Source organism: Lissotriton vulgaris, chromosome 1_1, assembly GCF_964263255.1.
Source record: "Lissotriton vulgaris chromosome 1_1, aLisVul1.2, whole genome shotgun sequence".
NCBI lineage: Eukaryota > Metazoa > Chordata > Amphibia > Caudata > Salamandridae > Lissotriton > Lissotriton vulgaris.
Genome location: NC_141685.1, coordinates 920,519,317 through 920,538,239, shown reverse-complemented (window position 1 = coordinate 920,538,239; position 18,923 = coordinate 920,519,317). Strand labels below are relative to the sequence as shown.

The following is an 18,923-nucleotide window of genomic DNA, read 5'->3' as shown; positions in this document are numbered from 1 at the left end:
CCCCGGTTTAGACTAGGTCTAGTCTTTAGTTGTAGGAAGGCACACAATGGAGATGGTTTTGAGAGTTAATCATGCTGAGTAAGCCTTTGACCAAGGTAAGGAAAGTCTGATCCATAGCAAAGTTAACTTGCCCTACGAATAACCTTCTGTCCAAAGTGATGTGTTCGTAACTTAATTAAAGGAATTGAGGAAATACCCATGTTGTGCTTGCAATTATAGTACTGTGAGATATGAAGATTAGTGCCAGCAGAGGGACTGGTGTTGAAGGCAAGCATTTCAGCACAGAGGATGAGGGTTGCTGAGATGGAGGCAGCCTGGGAGATCCTGCTAAGGACTGCTAATACGGAAATAGGCAAATAGTTTGAAACATTTAGTATGAAAAGCATTCAGGTTGAAAGTGTTTAACAAAAACACTTGATTCAAAAGCATTTAGTAAGTAAGGGAAAAAAATAGAATTTTAAACTTTTACCATTGGCACAACTTATTACCACCTCTTTGCTTAGGAGCCCAAAATGGCAGAGATCGGGGTTAGAAAAGTAATTCTATTCAGCTGAAGTAATGGCACAAGAAGGTATTTCCCACAGATGAAGTTATGAGCAGGTCATCATTATAAAAAGTGTAAAAAAAATAATTCACATAGAAAAAAGTTTAACTCTCTCCTCAAAATAAATGTCATGTACATAAATAAACAAAATAATCCTCACTGAATGCAAAATTTTTCAAACGGAGGGCCGATTTATAATTTGGCAGATGGAGTAATCTACGTGGGCCTGGCAGAGGATTTAACGCCCGCCAGGCGATACTACTACGCCCACCAAATTAAGAAACAGCCAGCAAGCTGGAGGTCATTTCCAAAGCATTGGCAGAAACTTCTGTCAAGGCCGTTTACATTTTTGTGCAGGGCTCCGTCAACATGACGGAGCACTGCACTAAACTGTTTTCTTTTTATTTTCAAATACATAATCCTTAACCTGGATTTTCCTTTTGAAAATAAAGAAAATGCTCCACTCGCCAAGAGAGTCCTCTCCCATGGCGAGGGGAACATTTAGCAGTTTTCATTGCCCCTTACCATCTGGGTTTTCCAGCGGGGACTGGCAGTGAACACTGACCTCCAATTTCTGCCATCAATGAGATGGGCAGAATCAGAGGTCTGCCTCAGACACCTGAAGCGTCAAGGGAGAGGGGGGATTCATAAGATTCCGCACAGCCGTTGGAGGGGTTTAATCACAGCAGAGACGGAGGAGTCTCTGCTGTGATTAAACCTAAGGTCCGCCCGCATCTAAATTTGCCGCAACAAAGTATCTATAATGCTAAGATATAAATGGGACAATAAATCTATTTCAAACTACGCGTTTGAAACTACTACACTAAATTTTGTTTCACCCCCCTCTTGGAGTTGGGTCTCTGCCAGTGGTTTATACTGCGGGGCGGGGAATCTGGGAAGGATGGAGTGCTTGCTGTTGTGATGAAGCAGCAACAGAGAGATAGGACGGAGAGTGGTGTGTGTTTGTTGGGCTAAAGCATGGGGTACTGGTGGGCAAAATTGTGCTGCGGCCAGTGCTCAGGTCTCAACAATGAGTAACGCTTGCCTGTGTTGGCAGAAACTAACCCTAGGGCAGCAAGGGGTCCCAATTGCAGAATTAATGTGCATCAATATAGTTGTGCTAAGTTCACAATCAACCGACGGTCAACCACTTCTGAAAACCAACAAAAATAACCGCACTTCATTAGCATTCTGTCTGTAATGTCGGTTTATTATTATTTACAATGTACGAGCACAAATATATTAAAAACCAAGTTCTCTTTGCAGTGTAAAGCTAACGGCGAAATCCCTGGTCATAGTTTCAAGTTTTCCATAGCAACCTTTGATCATAAAGGCCTGAAGCCGTGTCGAAGACAACTCTGCTGTGAGATCCAGCAGGAACCTGACTGAAATCTGGCATCAAATAACAGGTATTGAGACAGGACGATACAATAAGACAGTTTCAATCAAGTTAATGACGCACACAAAAAATATATGAACAGCTGTGACAATCAAATACAGTTTAACAATCAAATCAGTAGTTCAAGCACAGTGAAACATTAACATTTTCAGACTTGGAAGTGTTGGAAAGATGGTGCAGTGATGCGGTCTCACACCTGAAATCTTCCTAGCAATTAGCTCAAATCCTACCCAGACATCAAATACAGTAATTTTGAAAATATTTAAACCTAGAGGTGAACTGTTAGTTAAAAAAAGAAAAAGAAAAATTACAAATCCTTTATTATGAGGTGAAGCAAAACTATAAGAAAATGGGACTAGGTTAGAACACAGAAAAATAATAAAAGTTCAAAACTGCTACCTTAATATTCCCAAAAATAGACCTAGCCTCCTACGTCAAAAACTAATAAAACAAGGCAAAATCGCAGCAAAAACATAGCACACAGCATTGTTGTTGGTGGCAACATAAATCAAACAGGGCATACATCTCCTGTTATTCCATAGAGCCCTGCTCTATCATAATGCATTTAATCAAAAAGAAGGTACTTTGCCACACCTCAAAAGACCACACGTTAAACACTGTGCCAAATGTGAAGAAAAGCACCTGGCTTAGTGAGTTCTTTATTTAACGAACCAAATGGGAAACTCGGGGGCCTGACCTGACTGAGCGCTTAGTGTCTTCACTGTCTGTCCCAGTCTTGGCTAGAATTACAACTTGCACATGTAACTAAGAGTGTGTCACCTGCCAACTTTACGCAGGTAATGTGAAACAAGTGGGCACACCTGAGAAAAAAAAGACATAATGCATCGTTTTGTCATTTAAAGTTAACTAAAAAGGAATGATATGAGGGGAAGCCAGAACTGGTGTTAACTGAACACCACAGACCACACGCTACACATCATACAGCAGAACCAAATACTCATAAATAAAAGAGAATGGCTGCCCATTCCCCCAACCTTGCTGCTTTAATTTCTGCTTATGATGCAGAAAGAAACGCAAGAGTTATGCACATAAGAATGGTTACAACATAAGGTTGATAAGCAGCAACACCTGGTGTTGTCCACCTACAGCAGTGAAGCGGTCACTACGCTGAAATCCTCGAGCTGATACGATATACCAGAAGCAAAAAGGGCTAAAATATAAAAGGAGTAAACTGGAAAAAATATCTTTTAAGGTAAAACCTTAAAATTTTGCACAATGGAACCTCTTTTCCTGTTGACTGTGAAATTTAAAATACATTTGTTTTAAACATTCAACTCGTGTTCTTTTGGTGGCACAGTCAAGAGAGTGCTAGGGTCTATAACTCCACTTCACCCGCAGAAAGGGTCCAGAAAACAAGTGAAGTGGGATATTTATTTTTGATGGTCAAAAAGCCTTGTTCCTAAATAGGAAAGCCCACATGGCCGAACTAAAAGGCCTAAAACTCCATCATCCTCTCACATGCAAACAACCAAAGTCATGCGTCAATCTAGTCAGCACATTTTTTTTATCACTGCACAATCATCAACTACCCACTGCCCCATCATCTCAGCTTGTTTTAAAACAAGAATAAATACAGAAATTACAGAAACCTATAAGTGGTAGATACTGGATCCATTAGGAATAGAAAATATGAGAGGGGTAGTATTATGCTGCTCTACAGCATCACTGTGGATCTGTAATACTGCCTGCAATTGTGATAAAGCAGCTTTGATAAAAGAATTCTTGCAAGTGTTAATATACTAGTATATATTCTAAAATATTTTTTTTTTACTTTCCTGCCTTCTTTAAACTGAGCACTTCACAGCTTTGATGAAAACAATCCTAGACTATCGTTATTAAATATTTGGTATTCAGCTATGCAGCTGTGTTACAAACCCACAACTCTTGTAAATAGTCACCAATGCAAGTGACAGAGGGTTACTCAATAAAAAAGATGCAGAAAATAAGGAAATGTTACGTATTGGCATTGTTTGCGCCCAGCGTATCTTTGAAAAGGTGAGCCGGGCGCAAACCATGCCAATACGCTCCATTATGGTGAATGCGCCGCCCTGGGGGCACCCGCAAACTTGCGCTGGGGGGTGTCTGGGGGGGGGGGGGGTCCATGGGACCCCCTTTACCCCCTGCAGAGGGCTGCTCTCAGGGGGTGCACTGACAGTGCTCCTTCTTTGACTCTGCACCCACATCTGTAATATGGTGCAGGCACAGAGTCAAAGGAATTCCCTCATTTGCATAGAGCACATCCCTATGCAAATGAGGGGAACACCCTCTGTTGATAGCGCTGGCGCTTTAAGTGTGTCAGCGCTATTGGTATTATAAAAGGAGATGCACACGTCTGCGATCCCTTCTATAATACCAAAGTGCCCCAGTGCGCGCAAAGCAGGTGCAAACGCCCGTGCGCCCCCGGGGCGCCTTATGTAATACGGCCCCTAAAGACCCCAAAAAAGTCTTCACTCATTGCATTAAAGAAATCAAGGTCTGCATTCTACAGGAATTATACTGAAATAATGTAAGCTAACATGGACAATGCTGTGGTGTTCACAGACTAGTACATTTCTACTCAAAAGAAAGGGGTATTTAGCAATGCTGGGCCACAAAATTAAGTTCAATCAAAAGTGTAGCTATTATATAGGCTGACAAGTCAGGTTTGTTTACATTTCCAGGAGCATCTTGCACAAACATGATAAAGGTGCACCTAGGTTCGTAACCGTTCAGCATCATAGCAATCGGAAGGTGATTTATTGGATGACTATCTGCATGTTATTTTGAGGAATAATCTAGTAGATAGTGAGAGGTTGTCTGGATAGGAGGGTCTCATAGGATGATGTGAGTCTTGCGAGTTGCCACAACACTGTAGAGGTCTTCAGTAGCCGATAACAAATGTACACAATGAACTTTGAAACACACTCCTCTTTCAACATCTTCTTAAGGAATGATCAAGCATGCACACACACAAACACTAAGTAATCATACATGCCTGGAGAATCAGGACCGAAAAGCAAGTAAAATGTTAAAACATAAAAAAATAAATATAATGCATACTATGCTCTGAAATTTCATAAAGAAAAAAAAAGGTGAAGCTCAAAATGTTTTGCAAGTCAAGCAGGTTCCAGTACCAAATGCCAGGTGGCATAGCTAATAATCTTGAGGTTTAAAGTTCCGTTTGACTGTGTGCATAAGTGGACAAAGTAGCCGGTTACCTCTCGGGAGACAAAAGGTTTAGAAGTCACATGGGTGACGAGGGTGTCAAGTTTGTAAAGCAGCTCTGCCTGCAACACCTACTAAGAAAGCCCATTTCCCAGGGAAAAAAGGAAGCTACCACAACTAAATAAAACTGTTCAACATGTATGCAGACAGAGTTTGCAAGGAACATGCCACTCGATTGTTCCTTTCCGGAGAACAGTACCAATAGTTTAGTTTACTACAAACCTACCAGTGAAATGCAATTGTTTTCAGATAACCTGGCATTTTTTGTAGTGCCGAATCAAACACCAATCACAATAGTCTAGACCCAAAGTTGTTCCTGTAATTTGCTTGATGAAATGAGGAATAGGGACTTAACACCAAACTGCAAACCTCACTTTTGGATGTCAAAAAAACGAAAAGAAATACAGAGCTATCCCGTATCTGGGCACTGACATGTTGGCGCTCTCTTCCAGCACAAGGTCTTGTTCTCAAACGCTCTTGGGCTGCAAATATGTGACTGTGGTCTATCCAATACCACTGAAGGCAAAGTTCTGACAAGAACAAAGTAAGCTTCCTGTAAAAGGGAGAGTAAGTGCTCCATATCAAAAACTGAAATCTTTGCCATAATGACCAGCAAGTTCTTGTGTGACAATAACTGTCCGATGATGCTTTCTGGGGGGAAGAAATTCACCCTGAATACTGTGACGTATGTTTGCTTGACGAGGAAGCCCACAGGCTCGGAGGTCTTGATTTCTGCAAGTGGATTTACCCCAAAGAGGGGAAAAGTATCGCCAAGAGGGGATAGTGGCTAGGAAAGGCATGTCCTTGCATCCTCCTTTTCCACCACCATATAGCTGCCATTACCTGCAATGGGAGGTGTCCCAACCGAGTTGGGATATTATAAAAAGACAAATTCATCTGAGCTTAGCCGCTTGACTTTCCCCCGGTTCTCCGTCCGGCGAGTGATGTGCACAGTCTGCTCAGCGATTTGTGAGCACAACTCTTCCAAGGCGTAGTCCTGAGCATGGCCTTCCACAAAGCTGAAAATGGGATAGATGTCCTTCGACGATGACAAATTAAGCACCTGGGCAGCGAAAACAACAAAAGCAAGAAAGCGGGAAACAAAAGCAAAATTACTGCACTGATCACATTTTTGTCCGCACACTTTTTACTACGGTCATACAGCAACATGGAGTAGTTTCTCAACTCAGATGTACTAACTTTGTCAACTACTGAGGGTTGAAATCCTGGAGATATAAGCAGCAAATGCATAAGGTCTTCCCAGCTTACCACTATATTACAGGTTGATATCAAGCGGAGCATGTAAACGAAATGTCATAGTGCCAAGAAAACAATTCCAAGCTTATTTCAAATAGAGAAAAAATGTAGTTTGTTGCAGCAGGTAGACCGGTTTAGTTTTTTAATGGAACTTTGCTTCACATAAGTAATGCCTGAAGAGATCACAATCCAGCGGAATGAATACTAAATGATACACAAATTCCACAAAGACTGCCATTGCAGGCTGCATGACATGGTGGTAACCATGTTTTGAAAACATGACATGGCACACCCCTGTAATCCATGCCAAAGACACTGCATGGGCTATATGGAAGTCATCCATACACCAGGCCTAGGCGCCTTAAGGCAGGGTACAGTATAGCACATGTGAGGACATATCTGCATCATATCAGATAAGATACTGTAATGTCTAGCCCCATTGCTGGATATTACAAGTGAGCACCATTTTAAGGTAATGTAGGTACTGGTCAAAACGAGTTACCCAGCTACATAATGGTTTCACTGAAACACAGGGTGTTTGGTATCAAACACCTCGTATTAAAAAAACCCACACCGATTCCGGTGTTTGCTTTATTAATACCTGCAACCAGTAGGGTACCTTAGAGTTACCCCCTGAAACCTACTAGTTCTCTAGGGTGCTGGCTGACTGGTCCTGATTAGCCGCCACCACAGACTAGTTCATGACCCCCTAGGAGGTCAGAAACAATGCCTGCTCTGACATTAGGTGTTTACACCACTTCCAGCAGGATGGTTAGTAAATTAGCATGTGAAGGCAGGGAACTTTGAATAACCCATCGCCTTTGATATGCGAGCCTGGCTTTCCCCAGACCTGCAAGATGTCACCCCCTCATGAAGCTCATTGGGTACCAGGACAGGAAGGAAATTAGCTATGCAAGGTGACGTGTTAAACTTCCAGGTTAGTCACACCCATAGTGTTGGCTACCAGAAGTGAACAAGAAAATTATGATTTCATCATCTTGGCTGTAGGGAATTTTTTTTTTTAACTCTGACAGGATGATGGCCATTCCTCCCAGGAAGTGGTCATCTAGGGAGTGTAGTGGCCCCAAGGATGAGTAGCCCATTGGCTACTACCCCTCACGCCCCTTAACACAACGCCCCTAAATTTAGTATTTAGGTGGCTGACAGCAAGAAAACATATTTGTCTGACTGGAGAAGAAAGAAGGATAAAGATGAGCCCAGGACGCGAGAACTGATGAGTAGGGACTGACTTGGCACAGACCATGCCAGCTGTCCCAGACAACTGCAAGGATCTGGCTTGTCCAGAAAGCTCTGTCACCTACAAAAGCTGTGGAAGAGTGACCCACAACTTCACCTTGCCAGGAATATCTCCCTTGGAGCAGAAGAGCTGCTTCCCTGGACGTTTGCAGGCACCATAAGGACTGAAAGGAGAGCCTTTGCCAGCGTGGCCCTGCCAGACCAACCATTACTGCATGAGCCCCCCCGGCCAGAGTTGCCGTGAGGCACAGAGACCCTCATGGGTTGAGCCCCACCCCCTTCCTTGGACTTCACCGGACTGGCCCCCAAGTCCCCACCTGCAGCCTCTCTTGACAGATAGCAGGAACCGCAAGAGTCTTGGACCGTGAAAACTTGACACCAGGAAGCACTGCTGTACCCACGTCCCACAGACCAGGGAGAAGTCAACAAATAGTGCCAACGGGGTCCTGAGGCCCTCAAGAGCTGAGCCCACCTTTGGGTTTGGCTTGACTGGTCCACCAGTCCATGCCTGCTTTGCAGCCCCCACCCAGACACACATACGCAAGAGCCTTCTGCAGGGAGACCCCATAGGAGAAAACACCACTGCAGCAAAGCCTACAAGCCTGAGTTCCAGTGGACCAGTGGTGTCCCTACGTGCCCGAGCATTTCAAGGACTAAGACTCTCCTTATGAGTTCACCCGGACTGGCGGGCTCCCAGTCGCTGCTTGCAGCCTCTGTGACCGGACCGTTCCCCATTGATTTAAATGGGGCACCCGATGTTGAATTGCACTTCTGCACTCGGACGCCCCAGCGCCGTCTAAGGTGATGTGATTGTGCTGTCTGGGACCTTGTCCCATACTTACCCAAAGCCTTGAAGAACAGACCTGTAAGTCACTGCTAAGTACCCACAGGCAGTATATGTTTCTTTCCCATAGGATACCATTACTGCTTAAAAAGATACAAGTGCCAGTGTACTTCTGTATACTGAAAAACCGTGATACCTCACCCAATGCAAATGTATTTATGTATACTTACAAGACAGTGATCTCTGAAAATAAAGTACATACCCAATTACAAATATGAAGTGTAATTTTGGTAAATTGGAGTGGATCTTATTTTTAAGAGTGTGAATCATTTGATTATGTGTAACAAATGTCTAGCACTCCTCTCTGATTAATCTAAGGCTGCTCGACCACACTATCCCCAAATAGAGCACCTTGGGTTTGCTGATCAAGCCCCTGTTCACTTATAGGGGATACCAGGACTCTTTACATAGCATACCTCTTTTTGGTATACTATATAAAGAGCCAGCTTCCTAGAGGTATTGGAATTCCTAAGAAGAATTCAGAGTGTAAGACTCTCTTCCCAGGCTTCTGGTAGGTGGTCAGTGGGTACACCTCTATTGTTTATGTGGGGAGGTACCCAGATGGCATGGCCAAGTAAGGTCCCAAGTCTCCGTGGTGGAAATGTCTGGGTCAACTGATCAGGCTACCACCCACCGTGCCTAACAATAAGTTGTAAAAGCTTTACTTACTGAACAGGTGGAGTTTCCCTTACTGAACAGAAGATGACGGTAACCTCAGCCTCGTATAACAAGCTAGAGCTTCCCTTTAGTGATTTGGCACATGTGCTTAACTGAGTAGGAAATGGGGCAAAGCTACATCTGGGGGTTACAAAAGAACGGCTCTAACCCAGAACCTCCTTTAAGCTATATGGTCAGTAGGGGTTGGAGGGACATAGTGCTACAGAGCCTCAGATAGGCAAATATCCCAGTCACCCCTAGAGCCTCGTATTCGAGACAGACAGACAGACAGACAGACAGAGGTGCTCAATGGGGGTGTGGGGTTAGAGCAAGATTACTCCCCCTCATCCAAAACATGTAGGGAGGTAGGAGTCCCCATTCAAATTAATTAATTAGGCTTTAGCTATCTCACAGGCCACGGAGGTTTCAGTTAGTCTTCATCTTCCATTGGTCTGCCTAAGTGTCAATTACCTTTTGCTTCTATTCATTCTAGCATGGGTAGTGGGTCAGACCACTTCAACCACAGAGTCTGTTCACTGTGAGTGACTGCATTTTACTTGTGCATATCTGCCTAAAAAGCAGTCCACTTCAATGCCACGACAGGTAGGCCATATTGTGATTTTATTTCTTTTTCATTACATGTTTTTTTAAGTTTTGTTATTAGTAAATACCGATTGATTTAACTAAAATTACACATAATATACTTTTTTCAGTAAATGCTTTCAGACAGGCCTCTCCATTCATTGGTATTTTGTTATGCGAATCACATTTTAATTCCGTCCACTACAGCATACTTCACGAGGCACAGAGCAACCCACTTCAGCCATTGGCTGAGTTCCTTGCATTTTTCTCCTTCACAAGAGAACAGAGAACATCTGCACACAAAGAATGTCCCTTCAGTGGCAGAGTCCACTACGATAAGGTGCGGTTTTTGGAACCCAAAAATGTTTAGCCTTTAGCCAGTTTTATTTTTTATATATATTGGTGATGTCCCAACAGCTCTCCCAACAATGTTAAAAAAAGAAAAACATAATAAAGGCATAGGCAAAGCCAAAGGCGGTCAGCCAATTCCTGAAACTATTAGTTTTGACAAAGCTAGTTTAACAGTTTTGTGAAGGGTCTTTTTTTTTTTGCATATGCAGGCCACCCAATATGGCGGCATTTTAACTTTCATCAATGGGTTCATAGCCAAGGGTTCGAGCACATTATTAACACCCGACAGGACAATATGAAGTTGGCGGCAGAGCTAGTGAGGAGGGCATGGACCAGTCCCTATGTAATACAGTCAGAGGCACCGTTCGCGAAAACAGATACTTAGTCAATTGCAACCACTTGCGTGGGGAGGTCAATTACTAGCCTCAGCCTCCTCTTGTTCAAGTACAGCCTATCATCTGGTATCCGAACGGCCATTTAAGTTAATGCGGTTGGTGTGTTTCCGACCACAAATCCACTATGCCCCTGCATCTCAGTGTGTTCATTAAGCACAAAGCCAAAATGCTATAAAATAGAATTACATGAATAAAAGACTCTTTTTGTGGCCATTCTGCACAGCGGGAAGCGTGTCTTCAGCAGTACCATCTCTGAAAAAGAGCTGGCGTGAGGGGGAACCCAACTATTAATTCTAAGGAAGGAGAGTACCTTAAGATCTCTTGGCGGCAAATGTAACTGAATGCTAAAAATAGTATATATATATTTATTTAGGATCTCTGTAAAGCGCTGCGTGTGGCTAGGTTACTTCACAAGGCTAACATTGGAGTTAAAAGTACATAAACAGATCGGTTGGCTTAAATTTTATTTCTTTGCCCGTCAATCTTCGAAAAGCACCAGCCCACTCAAGTGCGCAGTCAGATGGGCACTCAGCCATGAGGCTGGGTGCTCATGTGATTTACCGCACTGTTTGCATATTACAATCTATGACATTTCTTTTCTGCAATTCAGTCTGCTTTCATTGTCTCGAACCCTCTGAGGAGGATAAAGTGCACCACGTTGGCAGCCAAAACAACTAAATAAACCAACATATAAATCTGCGTAAACAAAACGGCACCATTATTGCTTCACTGTAAGGAAAATGTTACTTACCTAGTAAGTATTTGTTTTTGACACGTGTAGCTGTAGGTTCACATGCTTTGCATACTCCTGCCATCTAGTGTTGGGTACGGATGTTTGCAAGTTGCTTTTCTTCAAAGAAGTCTTTCAAGTCACAAGGTGACTCCTCCTTTCGGTAATAGTGCGCATGGCATCGACTCCATTGTTAGATTGTTTTCCCGCACAGGGTGAGAGTGGAGTTTGTGAGTGTAGAAAATAAATGTCCTTGCGTCTGAAGGTAAATTGAGAACTACAATAACACAGGAGACCGGGGAGGTGGGTGGGCGCATGTGAAACTACAGCTCTACATGCCAAGAACAGATGCTTACTGGGTAAGTAACATTTTCCATTCGAGGAATGAGAGCTGTAGATTATTATTGTAGAATCCTATGCCATCTCCTGAAGCGGGAGATTTAGTCACCGCAGCCAACTTTTTTAAAGTGTTGTAATTTTAAAACTTGCACAAACTACCTTGTTTACTCCCCTGCACCATTCCCCTAACAGCCGACTAGGCGCTGTCACGGGGAGCAAGCCGCCATCTTGGGGGTAAGACCGGGTTGCCGGTGTAGCTGTTGGGACCTCCCGCCCACCATCACCTGTACATAAGGGCGCTCACAGCTTGCGCGCTTATTAGAATCCTGTGCATTTTCCTGAGGCGGAAGCCGGGAGATTTAGTCGCTGCTACCAACTTTTTTAAAGTGTTGTAATTTTAAAACTTGCACAAACTACCTTGTTTACTCCCCTGCACCATTCCCCTTACAGCCGACTAGGTGCTGTCACGGGGAGCAAGCAGCCATCTTTGGGGTAAGACCGGGTTGCCGGTACAGTTCGGCCACTCCCTCCTTTTTTCTGCCATATAATGTGCAACCCCCGCCGGCCACGCAGCGGATGCGCCAAAGGCGCGCCTAAGGCAAGCCCGTCTGCGGCCAGGGGCCACAACCCCTGCCTCTTTTACTGGACACATCAGGTGCTATAGTCCCAACGCTCTCCTTAATCTTAGATCTAAGGTAAAAGCTCCATGTCATCACTCCCGCCATCCATTAGATATGCCTACCATCTGCCCTCAATGTCATACTGAACTCAATACCATCCATCACAAAGAAGAAAGTCTGGAACTTAAAATGTATCTCTTGAACTGCAGGTCCCTTCCTAAACATCGCATAGAAATGGCTTTATTACTAGATGAATTTGTGCCAGACGCAATCTTTCTAACAGAGACTTGATTAACTTCACACTCCGAGCCAGACCTAGTACAAGTGCTTCCCCAAGGTTATCAGATTGCCAGGTAAGATCGCTCTCAGGGGAAAGGAGGCGGACTGGCAATTATCTATAAAGACCATTATATATGCCGCTGCTCCTCGGACCCTATTCCGGACTGTGAGAATTTGTCTTTTTCTATTGACTTCTCTCCTAACAAGAGTTTCTCTGGAGTTCTTATATATCGCCCTCCTGGATGCTTAAAACAGTTTCAGACTGCTCTACCTTCTATTATTGCTGACCTGGCGACTACCCCCTCCAATTTCACCTTGCTGGGTGAGTTTAACATTCACTTTGATAATCGCTCTGACCACATTGCTTCAGAGCTTACAGCCAGTTTATCCGCATTACAATTGGAACAACTCATCCTCTCCCCCACACATATTAAAGGTCATCTTCTTGATCCTGTATTTAGTAATTGTGTTGACCTTAGGGCAGGCCCCTCTATCCTTCTCCCCTGGACGGATCACTTTTTGATCCCTCTTGTTAGGAACACATATAACCCTCCCTCATATACCACCACTTCAAGAAAAGCACGTAATTGGTCTAAATTGCCTTTAGGCAGATGGACCGTAGCCCTGGAGACCGCCAGACCTCCAATCAATCAGGAGCCCATATTAGCTAATAACAACTACAACAACTGGGTTGTGAATACACTTGACGCCACTATCCCTCTCCGTAAAACTGCCTTGAAAAGATTCGGGAAGACTGCTCCCTGGTACTCGGCTGAGCTCAGGGAGAAAAAACGCCAGTGTAAAAAACTGGAAAGGAAGTGGCGTCTGGACTACGCTACGGCGGATAAAGCCTTATATAGGGAGGCGATAAGAGCCTATAAGAACGAGATTAAAGCGGCGCAATCTGTTTTTTACACAGAAAAAATCGTTGCGGCTAGCTCCGAACCCAAAGAAATTTACCATATTGTAAATAGTCTTACCAAGCTTCCCCAAAACCCGCCATCTCACCACAACATACAATCTCGTTGTGACGATCTGGCTGAATTCTTTTTTTTAAAAATTAATCAAATATTTCTGTCATTTCCTGCTGTCGATATGGATCCTCATTTTGAGGGCCCATCTCTGTTCCCCCCCAGAAACCATGAGACATCCACCTATCATCTTGGATCACTTCCCTTTGCTGGATCTAGAGACGCTTAGTCCCCTATTGCTACAAGTAAAGTCGGGCTCCCCCTGTGACCCAGCTCCCCCTCGTACCTTAGTGGCTGCTATTCATACTATTCTCCCTACCATTCTCGATCTGCTTAATGCTTCTCTATCCTCAGGTATTGACCCTCCTGTACGGAAACAAGCGATGGTCGGAGCACTTCTGAAAAAAACAAATCTGGACCCTAACAACTCCAGCACCTACCGCCCCATTTCCCTGCTTCCCTGGGTGAGCAAAATTCTCGAAAAGCACGTCAATGGTCATCTGACGGGGTTCCTTGAGAATAACCATCTGCTCGACCATTCCCAGACAGGTTTTCGCCCCAAGCATGGGACAGAGTCTGCACTACTTGCGGTAACAGAGGAAACTAGAGGGATTTTGGATCGGGGGGGAATCGGCGGCAGTCATCCTCCTCGATCTAAGTGCCGCGTTTGATAAGGTGAATCATAGGATTTGACTGCATCGACTCCAGAGTCTGGGGGTGTCGGGGAGAGCAATGACCTGGCTCAAGTCATTCCTGAGCGATAGATCATTTCAGGTTTTTGAGGGGAACATTGTCTCTTCCAGTAGACCCTTAGGCTGTGGGGTACCTCAGGGCTCATCTTTGAGCCCCACGTTATTTAACGTGTACATGAGACCGCTGGCTGAGATCGTCCGTCCATATGGTATTAAGATCATTACATATGCGGACGACACTCAGCTAGTGGTCTCTCTCACACAGCGGGACAGCCAATCAGCACAGGTTGACTTGGCGGGATGCCTGGAGAAAGTTAATAAATGGATGACTGCCTCATGTCTCAAACTCAACGGAGACAAAACGGAGCTTATGCTCCTGGGTTGCTCTTTTTCCCCCACGATTAACTCAATATGGCCCTTATGTCTGGGCCCACCACCAACACCTAAAGATACCATAAAAAGTCTTGGTATCTGGTTGGACAGGTCCCTCACCTTTAATAGCAAGGCAACTAGGCTATCATCCATCTGCTTTGACCTCCTGAGACTTCTTAAAAAGATTCTTCCTCTTCTGCCCTTTGAGGCCAAACAAATCGTGGTTCAAGGTCTGATTCAGTCTCGTCTTGACTGTAATAATGCCCTCTATCTAGGAGCCCCTGAATACACCCTACGGAAACTCCAGTTAATCCAGAACTGTGCCACGCGAACGCCGCTTCAGCTCCCCGTAGGTTCTCAGCTAAACCCGGGCTGCGGAGTCTACACTGGCTCCCTGTCAGGGAGACTGGAAGACTGGTCCGATGATTAACAACAATCTAATCACTCCATATCTTCCTAAAAAACAGCTCCGTTCTACTCATGCTTTTCTTGTCACCGTCCCCAAGATCAAGAGATCAAGATCAGGAGGCCGGTCGTTTTCTTACAACGCGACCAAAATGTGGAATTTATTGCTTCTTCATCTTAGATCCAACCCCAATCGGTCTTCATTCCGTAAACAGTTAAAAACTCTTCTCTTAAACAAATCTGACTAGACTCCTTACTGGCGACCGCTCTCTTTAGGTAGCACGGTTTTTCTTTAGCGCTTGGACGCCTCAGGGCAACTATGGCGCTTTATAAATCTTGCTTTCATTTAATTTAATTTCATTCATTTTATTACATGCTTCGCATAGACTTTATAGCAGTATACTCCCAAAGCAGTAGCTAACCTGTAGTGGTTGTAGTTGTTTGAAATAGCGTCTTAAGTACTGCTTGGCCTACGTTTGCTTGTTGTCTCGCAAACACATCTACATAATCGTGTTTAGTGAATGTGTGTTGTGTAGACCATGTTGCTGTATTACATAGGTCAGCTAGGGAAATATTGCCTAAGAAAGCCACAGTAGACCCTATTTTACAAGTGGAATGTGCACTAAGGGGTAATGTTAGAGTTTGTTTTGCTTTAGCATAACACGTTTGGATACATTTTTACAATCCATCTTGCAATACCTGACTTAGATATGGGATTGCCTTAGTGTGGTGGAGAAAAAGCAACAAAGAGTTGCTTTGTTTTTCTAAATTCTTTAGTTCTTTCAACATAATATAGTATAGCCCGTCTAGCATAAAGTGTGTGTAAAGCTCGCTCTGCTACAGAATCAGGTTGAGGAAAGAACACAGGTAACTCAACTGATTGATTGATATGAAAGGCTGAAACTACTTTAGGCAGAAATGTAGGATTGGTTCGAAGAACTACCCTATCTTTGTGAAGTTGAAAGAAAGGCTCTGGTATAGTTAATGCCTGAAGTTCACCAACTCTCCTTAGTGAGGTTATTGCTATAAGGAAAGCAACCTTCCATGAGAGGAATTGTAACTGACATTTGTGCATTGGTTCAAAAGGTAGACCTATTGGCCTTTTAAGTACTATGTTTAGGTTCCACGCTGGCGCAGGGGGAACAATTGGTGGTATCAATCTGTTTAACACTTCCATGAAGGCTTTGATCACTGATACTCTGAATAAAGATGAGTGTTGCTTATTTTGCAAGTATGCAGCAACTGCTGCTAGGTGTAACCAAATTGATGTGTAAGCTAACCCAGACTGCTGTAAATGCAACAGGTAAGAAATAATGCTTTGTACATAGGCATCAAGTGGATTGATGTTTTTACAATAGATAACAAACTGTTTCCATTTTGCTCTAGTGGTAGGCTTTCGAGCCTCCTTGAGGATATTCATACAGTCTGGTGGTAGTTGTACATAACCAAACTATGACTTCAGGAGCCAAATCGCTAGGTTGAGTTCTCTGGGATTTGGATGTCTGATTTCTCTATGGCTCTGAGTGAGGAGACTGGGTGTGAGATGTAGCTTTTGATGTGGCACCACTGACAGTTCTAGTAGGGTGGTGTACCAGGTTTGACGAGCCCATGTGGGGGCTACTAAGATCAATGTGAGGGATGCTTGTTTGAGCTTCCCAATCAGTAATGGAATTAGTGGGAGAGGCGGAAAAGCGTAGGCAAATATCCCTGACCAATTCATGCATAGAACATTGCCTTTGGATAGACTGTGTGGGAACCTGGAAGCGGAGTTTTGGGCATTTTGCGTTGTGTATTGTAGCAAACAGGTCTATCTGTGGAAATCCCCATTGTTGAAAGTAGGGAAGAAGAACTTGGGGATAAAGTTACCACTCGTGAACTTGTTGCCTGCGTCTGCTGAGCAGGTCGGCGATTTGATTGTCTACCCATGGGATTTTAGCATTGAAGGCGGAAATATACAAAGTAGATGCTCAGAGAAGTGCTGACAACTATCAGTGGTTTAGGGGTAAAATGTACGAGACAGGGGAACAAGCTGGCAAGTTATTGGCTTTGAGGATTAGGCAAGGGGTTAGCAAAAACCATATAGCTAAAATTCAGGAAGGCAACCAGGTCTATACGGATCCAGTAGGTATCAGACGGGTGTTCAAGGAGTTCTATCAAATTTTGTATCAAGAAGAGGCCAGGGAAGATCCCTCTAGTCTGGCTTTTGAGGATTTCGGGCATTCACTTTTGGTTCACGAGAGGAATACACTAGATAGGGATATTGAACTGGACAAAGTCATATCAACCCTTCAGAACTCACCATCTGGTAAAGCCTCTGGGCCCGATAATATTCCCGCTAAAGTATATAAGTGCTTGCAAGTAATATTGGCCCCAATACTCCTGAACTTATTTACAGGTATTGTATAGACAGAAATCACCCCAGATTCCTGGAAGGAAACTAACATCATAGTCTTCCATAAAAAGGGTAAAATGAGGGAGGACCCAGGGTCGTACCGTCCGATATCCCTCATATACTCAGACACAAAAATATATGCCAAGGTCATGGCTAATAAGCTGGGAGGGGTCATTGGCAGACTGGTCTCCCCCTTGGCAGCATGGGTTCATCTCGGGTAGGGGTACAACAGACCATATAAGACGCATCATCACCTTGTTTGATGCCCTTGCAAGCATACAGCTAATGGGAGGAGCCTCAGATAAAATGTTCATCTCCCGGGGGACCCGGCAAGGGTGCCCCTGCTCTCCAATCATCTTTGCTTTATATATTGATCCGCTAATAAGAAGGATTTTGGGAAGCAGGGGCATCAATCCAGTGATATTTGGGGGCTATGAGACCAAGCTGTTGGCAATCCAGTGATATTTGGGGGCTATGAGACCAAGCTGTTGGCTTACGCTGACGACCTGGCAGTCTTAACTCCAGAACCCGCTGCCGCCATGCTGGATCTGGAGGCAATAACTGCAGAGTTCGGCCGATTCTCAGGTTATTTAGTTAATGTAAATAAGACCCAGATAGTATGTACAAGCAACATCACTAAACAGGATAGCAGATATACAGACTCAGCAACCTATCTGGGGGTCAAAATCAGCCCGTCAGTGGATTCTATAGTTAAAGAGAATTATGAACCATTGATTGACTCAGTTACATCGGAGTTAAAACGAATAGATACCATCCATCTTTCATTAATAGGTAGAACTAACGTCCTAAAGATGACCATGATGCCGAGATTTCTGTATCTCTTTCGGTCAATCCCGCTAATGGTGGGTGCTTAAATCCATTGAGAGAACTTTTAGCAACTTCCTGTGGGAGTATGGAAAGACAAGATGCTCATTAAAATATCTAGCGCTACAACAGGAAAGAGGTGGTCTGGGCGGCCCCAACATTAGGTGCTACCTCTTAGCTTCCGTGTTTAGTCGAATGGCGATACTGCTGGGCAACACCTCAATATATATTCACAGGCTCCCAGGTAGCAGTACACCACCCACTATTTATGAACTACTGATGGGGAAGGAGGCTGTGGGATTACTGTTACGCAATACTGATCGGCGATACTACAACAAAAAAAGATACAAGGTATTGGACACTGCATGGTGGGTCTGGAAAGAAGTTAAGAAGTCTTTAGGTATTTTGAAATTTAACTACTACACACCCTTATGGAATTCCAAACTTTTCCCTTACCTGAGCTGTGATGGAAGGGGGTTCAGTTTGGGACTCATTAGGAATCCGTAGAATAGGGGACGTATGGGATGGCTCCGCCCTAATGGGGTTTGCTGAATTCCAAAGGAAATATGGATTGGAAGCAAATCACAGCTTTAAGTTCATGCTAATATACCAAACACTGATGGCCATTAGACCCAGACTTAACCCAGGTGGAAGAATTAAGATCCTTGACTATGTCTTGGGTGGGGGGGACCAGGATCGGTATGATCTATGTGGCCCTCTCCGATACATGGCAAGATGATATGGAAAAGGTCGAGGTCTCGTGGACGGTTAAACTCAGGGACCCGGA

The 18,923-nt window shown here is 44.1% G+C and overlaps 1 protein-coding gene across 3 annotated transcripts in view; it reads right to left on the bottom strand.

Moving 5' to 3' along the window:
* Positions 1-1,733: 1,733 nt before the first annotated feature.
* ATG4D (autophagy related 4D cysteine peptidase) overlaps positions 1,734-18,923 on the bottom strand; it is a 154,601-nt gene continuing 137,411 nt past the window's right edge. For all 3 annotated transcript variants that reach the window (XM_086959070.1, XM_086959071.1, XM_086959072.1), the window contains one exon: positions 1,734-6,231. In XM_086959070.1, the coding sequence (XP_086815196.1) occupies positions 6,046-6,231 (186 nt within the window). In that variant the 3' untranslated portion in view covers positions 1,734-6,045. The remainder of the gene's footprint in view (positions 6,232-18,923) is intronic.